The sequence below is a fragment of the Prosopis cineraria genome, unplaced genomic scaffold, assembly GCF_029017545.1.
Source record: "Prosopis cineraria cultivar Desert tree isolate PC_DT_omini unplaced genomic scaffold, ASM2901754v1 PC9, whole genome shotgun sequence".
In the NCBI taxonomy this organism is placed as follows: Eukaryota; Viridiplantae; Streptophyta; class Magnoliopsida; order Fabales; family Fabaceae; genus Prosopis; species Prosopis cineraria.
Genome location: NW_026555340.1, coordinates 14133695 through 14139884, shown reverse-complemented (window position 1 = coordinate 14139884; position 6190 = coordinate 14133695). Strand labels below are relative to the sequence as shown.

Genomic DNA, 6190 nt, shown 5'->3' with positions numbered 1-6190 from the left:
GTTGAGTGTCGTATCTGTATGTGTGTTTATGATCCGGTGATGACTATTAGGAAGATGAACATGTGGTAGGTTTGGTCAAGTCTATTTTTCTGAGTTAAAGTGGCAAGTTAGGGTTTTAATTAGTTTGAACATTCTTCTTCTTGATGTTTTGAAGAAAACATGTAGTCTGAACTTTTTGGTTTATGTTCATTGTGGGGGAAAAAATCAAAGTCCTGATTTTGACATCATTAAGAAAGCTTTTGTTTTGCCACTCCTAGTAAGATTTTGGTTTACTTGGACGCATCCTGTCAATAAAGCTATCAAGCTCCATAAACCATGTCACATTTAACCAAGATATGTAGGTAACCACATTAGGCAGATAATATTATTTTCTTTTTTTTTTTGGCCAAATAGATAATATTATTTGAAAACCTTGCAGAATGCAATTCCATGCATCCCAAAACTATTGAAATGGTAATCGTTAGTTGAGGGATGAAAAATGGTATTACTGCTAATTTTTGTAGTTTGTGAAGTTTATTATCAATTCTAGAGGTGTCTTAGTTTTTTGGGTGTTAGCTTGAATGTTTGGGATTTAATACACTATTTCTATTTTTATTAATTTTTTATGAAAATTATATATGTATAAAAAAATATTTAGAAGACAACCTAATTATATAAATTTTGAGTTATAAAACTTATGCAATTAGTTTTAAAGTCATATAATCATTTAATAAAAATATAAAAGTTTTAAATTTTGTTTTTTAATGAAAATTTTAATGATTTTAACTTTTAGGGATTAAATTTAATTAATCAAAGTTTAAAGGCTCAATTAAAATAAAATAAACTGCATAAACCTAATTTATAATTAAGTGAAATTGTAAGACCTACAGATACATTTTCCCAATAATTTATCTTAAATAATTCCTCTCTCATCATAAGTGTGTATGTGTCTTATATATACTTCTTCTATAATATGTGTCCAAATGAGATTTTTTTGCATGTGATTTAGAAAAGCATTATAATAAAACATGTTATTAATTAATCAATATATACATATAGGCATATTACAAGAAAGATGGGCAAATTTGTGCTTTAAGAAGTTTATTATCAATTTCATGAGTGTCTTTTTGTACTTTATGAAATATTGAGCCACATCTTTACTAATAGTGATATGCTTTGTTTATTATCAATTACCTACATGTGACGTCTGACATGTGCTGCGAAATAAGTTCATTGCTTTTTGTTTGGTTCTCATGGAGTTTGCTTATTATGAGGGATATACACTGATACAAATTAGAAATTTGTTTCTTTATTTATAATTCTTGGCTATGATAGAATTTTATATCTCTTCTTATACCATCATTTTTATCTTCTTATAGGTGTAAAAAAAAAAAAGTGTTTATCCTATGAAATATCTAAATGTAGGAGAATGTTGACAATATCTACAAACTTAGATGGTTCTAATGGTTTAAATACCTTATAGATATCCAATAAAGTATGATCGAAGATGGGTTGCTTTGCTAACTATTAGTTCGCCGAAAAGTTATTAAACTCTTGAAGGGTTAAATTAGATAAATAGGTTTTTCATCTTTTTGATGAAAGTGGCTTGGGAACTTTGTTTAAAATGCTAAATCTACTTTAAAACTTTGTACGATACATGAATCAAGTAACCCTCCTAACAAGTAAGAGCTTACATGTAATATCCTACCTTATAAGATACTAAGACAGCATACTTTGATCTTCCTTCTGTTGTCATTCTATCTGCCATTAAAATTCAAGAACCAATAAACAATTACTCATGGGGAAGCCAAGACCTAGGATTTCAATTTTTATAAAGTAGTAGTAGTAGTAATTTGATAATTAAAATTAATTATATTCCTTATATTTATCATATTTGAAATTCATCTTTTTGGATCATTGTATAATAAATTTATTATCCATGTTATTAAGCATTTCTATTTTAAGACAAATAAAAAGTAAATAAAGATACTCTTTACACATTATAATAGAGTTTAGGCTTAAAGTTTAAATTGGTATTAAGTTAAATTTTAACTTACTAAGTAATGAAAAATCAAATAAATTCCTTCCCAAAATTGTAACAAATACCAAAATATGTAATATAAAATATTACAAATAGAAAATAAAAAAAATAAGTTATACAATATATAAAAAGGGGAGAATTGGTGAAAATGACATGCTTGGAACAATATTTGTGCCCAGGGATCAATTGCACTTGAAGGACTAGTCTAAATAAAATATCAATAAAACAATGTGATCAGATTACTGAAAAGCCCCTGTCTTAACCACAAATTTGAAAAAGAAAAACACTCTCTCTTCTTCATTTCTTCACACAATTCAGAGAACCACAAGACTTCAGAGTGCTTTGGAATGGTCTGCAGTGAGGGACTGATTTGACAAAGAAGCAATGATGGTTTGAGGTTTGAGCTAGTCGTAAGCAACAAATTTTGTGAAACACAACCCTATCTCTTCACACGCATCCCTAATCAGACAACAACATAAAAGTGTGTTGTAGTCCATCGATTGTGGTGCAAACGGCGACTTGAGTAATGACTGAGTGCGCATCATGTGTGAAAGTTGTCATTTTGTCCGAGCGAGCACAGGTTTGCTTTTCTCTTCTTGTGAGTTTCTTTTTCTCATTTTCACTCCATCTAAACTTAATGTAAATGTGTGTTCTCATATAAATTGAGATTATTGCCATTCATATTTGAGATTGATCTTGAACTTACAATTGCCCTAACCCAATCCTCTTCAAATATTTTTTGTAAATTAATCCATAAACAAATTAGGGTGTGCAAAAATTACATGTAAGGTGTAACTGATTTCATGTAAAATGAACCATACCTTCCCATGCCCTTACCTTCTATGGAAACTATTATGGATTCCATGTAAAATAATGTACAAATAGATTTGCTAGCATGACTGTGAGACGATTACATGTTAATTGTAATTGATTCCATATAAATTGAACATGCATAGAACACATTTTGTCTTAAGTGTCTTTAATGTCAAGTAATTTCTGATCCTATGTTATACAATTGTTCAGGACTTGTAATCTATATATTTGGCAATCGAGAATCATGGTTAAGACAAGAGACGTGGCTCGTTCGAGGCTTAGTGGATTACATGTTTATGCACAGGACTTGAAAAAGAAAGGCAAGGTCAAGGGACTGCAAAATGCTGCTGATGTTGCAAGAAAGGGTTAGAAGAATATGTTAGAAGAAGTAAGGAACCACTTCAACAAAATGATTGAGGATGAAAGGCATCATAAAGCATATGTTTCTTCATCTAATGAAGTATTTAAAGAAAGACTGTTCACACATTACTCACCTAAACAAGTCTGTGAAGTGGCTAAACATGTGAAACAGAATGAAAGGCTTATGGCGAGGGCCAATGCAACTGGTTTCGTAAGATTCTTGACCTCAAGTACACGCAGATAAATCATGCTCTATGTGGAAGTTTGTTAAGAGCAACTGACCCAAAAGCAAGAACAATATCAATAAGGCAAACTAAGCAACAAGTAGATGCCAACAATGTGCATATGCTTATGGGCCTACGTAAAGAAGGAGGAGAGGGGTTGAAGAAGTTGATCTAAAAGGTGAGTTATACAATGAATTGAAAGGGAAGTATGTTAGACTGAGATTTTCTGACATAAAAAACAAGATCATTAGAGGTGACGAAGATGATATGTTTGAGCCCTTGCTTGTTCTGTACATATTAGGTACGCTTTTGTGTCCCCCTGCGAGAGGAGAAGTAACTTCACGATTGGTGAAGATCATTACTTGTGAGAAAACAACTCTGAATTCCTATAATTGGAGTGAATTTGTTATTAAGGAGTTAATGAGGGAGGTCAAGGAGTACAAGAAGGTTGCATCTAATAGGGAGGAAAGATTATACGTTAGTGGCTGCCTCTACTTCTTGATGGTAAGTAGCATAATTTGATTGTTTGTACATGTTGATTACCTTGTATATATGACATTTTGCCTAACTATAATTGTAGATTATGTTTCTTCAAAACTTTTCCTTGGATGGTAATGAGGTGATCGAGACAAGGGATGCATTACTCTATTGGGATGATGAGAAGATCAAGAAAGCTACCATGAAGGAGAAAGAGAGTGTTCGAGGGATCCTGTTTTCAGGTTCTGCAATAGAGGTGGAATGCATGGGACCCACATCGATCCTCAAGATCAAAGAACCCAAGAAACCTACACCGCAGGTAGTACTCATTAAACCTATGCAATAGAAAGACAATGAAGATGGTGATCCTCCACACCCTAAGTTTGATGATCTAGTATGTTATAAGTTGAGTGTTTTTATTGATTTGTCATTTATATTGCATGACCTTATTTATGTCTTTGGTGTAGAAAATGAATTGTATATATCACCACATAATGGGATCGTTGGGTGATGCTATAGCTAAGAGGTCGTTACATTTGCAATCGAAATCAGGACAAGGTGTTGGTGCATTTAGTGTTGAAGCAAATGAAGATGATGTTGTGAGGTTTGTGCTGAAGGCTAAATTACAAAGGATGAAATGCAAATACAAGGAGGTTTCAATGAGTTTATTAGGAGAAAAAGGAAGCAATGTACGAGTCAACGATGACATTACTAAAGGGAGTGATGTGGAGGGCATGGAAGTAGGAGGCAAGGATCCAATCGAAGTTGAAGTTGGGGCTCAAGTGAATCCCATTATTGTCAACTTTGAGCAAACTCATGGTGACACACTTAGGTTACAATTGTCATCAGTAAAGCCTTTGCGATTAGATGTGCTTGAAGAGGAGGACACTTACCACAGACCAACTCTTGAACAAGGCATAGATGGAGGTGAGACTATAATGGCAACCCTTATAAAGCCCTCATGTTTCTTACTTTCACCCTTCTTCTCATATGCATGCTAGCCTTTAGAACAAGAGAGTTTGTACAACATGTACACTAGTAAGCCAAAACGTGGACAAGAGGATGATGTTGTTTGTCAAGTAGATGGGCTCTTCTTAACCAAGAGAGATATGTGTTGCTTTGGCCCTAGATGATGGATAAGTAATTGGGTAAGTTCAAATATCATGTATTTCGATGCATCTATTATCTAATGTTATGTCCTAGCTAAATATCTCTTTGCATGATTGGTTGTAGGTGGTGATTATGATTTGTAAGATTTTAAATTTAGAGCGGAGTCATGATGGGCCTTTAAAACGCCTCATTTTAGATCCTTTACTGGTGGTGAGTACTTACCACATACATTGCTATTTGTATTTTTCTATTGTATGGATTACTACTAAATAATTCAATAATTATTCATGTGACAGGGAAGCATGTTATTGAATGGGGTCTAATGGAAGCTGGAAGACCGCATGAGATTGATTAACTCTAATCGATCCCATTATGATATCTTAGCTTGTGAGATTATCTTTGCGTCTGTATGTAAAGATGAGCATTGGTGTTGTTACGTTTTTGTCAAGAGGGACATGACATTGTACCTTCTTGATTCAATGTTACTTGTGACTAATGGTCTAGCGAGACAACAGTTGATCCAAGCAAAGATTGATCAAGGAAGACAAATGGTATCACATTTATAGCAACCTTCCCTATTATTGTATTTTTGAAGTACACATCATAAATTTAGATTGATATAATTATTATTGTTGTGTCATTTTTATAGGCTCAAAACTTTGTCAAAGTTCTTGCATACTTATTCCCAGATGAATTTGGGCATAATCCTACCATTGACTTCAAAATTGCCAAGGTTCCATAACAGAGCAACACGTTAAGTATTATGCCTTTACATGTTAATGTCATGGCATTTTATATTGATGAATTGGTTAGATGATGATGTATTTCCTCTTCTAAGTAGCTTTGATTGTGGTATGTTTGTCATATGCTGGCTTCAAGGTTGGGATAGTAGTCCTATTCCTAAGTGCAATGCCATAAAACTATCTAAGGTACATTGAATGACTCGTGAGTAAGAATTTCAGAGCTCAATTTATCGACTTACTTTCCACGATTTCAATTCTTGTCTAGGTTGATTTGCAAGTGTAAAGAGTTGAAGTAGTGTGGTGGTTGTTAACTTATTCGTGGAATGAAAAGTGAGACAATGTCATAAGGACTTGGAAGGTGTAAAAGGAAAGAAAAGTAGGAAGAGGATGTAGCTTAGAGAATGATGCAATCTCAACCTGCTCACATTAGAGATTAGAGAATG

The 6190-nt window shown here is 33.2% G+C and overlaps 1 protein-coding gene across 3 annotated transcripts; it reads left to right on the top strand.

The window, feature by feature from the left end:
- The first annotated feature begins 2452 nt into the window (after positions 1-2452).
- LOC129319383 (uncharacterized) lies at positions 2453-5750 on the top strand. 3 transcript variants are annotated; one of them, XR_008595498.1, is made up of 7 exons: positions 2453-2600; positions 3044-3921; positions 3998-4288; positions 4362-5042; positions 5128-5214; positions 5301-5555; positions 5654-5750. XR_008595498.1 is itself a non-coding variant. In XM_054964432.1 (7 exons), exons 2-4 carry the CDS (start codon positions 3685-3687, stop codon positions 4893-4895), a joined length of 987 nt encoding a protein of 328 aa, XP_054820407.1. In that variant the 5' UTR covers positions 2453-2600; positions 3044-3684; the 3' UTR covers positions 4896-5042; positions 5128-5214; positions 5301-5555; positions 5654-5750. The 3 variants fall into 3 exon arrangements, 2 of the variants coding, with proteins under 2 accessions (XP_054820407.1, XP_054820409.1); XM_054964432.1 differs by having other exon boundaries at positions 3998-4213; XM_054964434.1 differs by lacking the exon at positions 5654-5750 and having other exon boundaries at positions 3998-4213; positions 5301-5648.
- Positions 5751-6190: the final 440 nt, after the last annotated feature.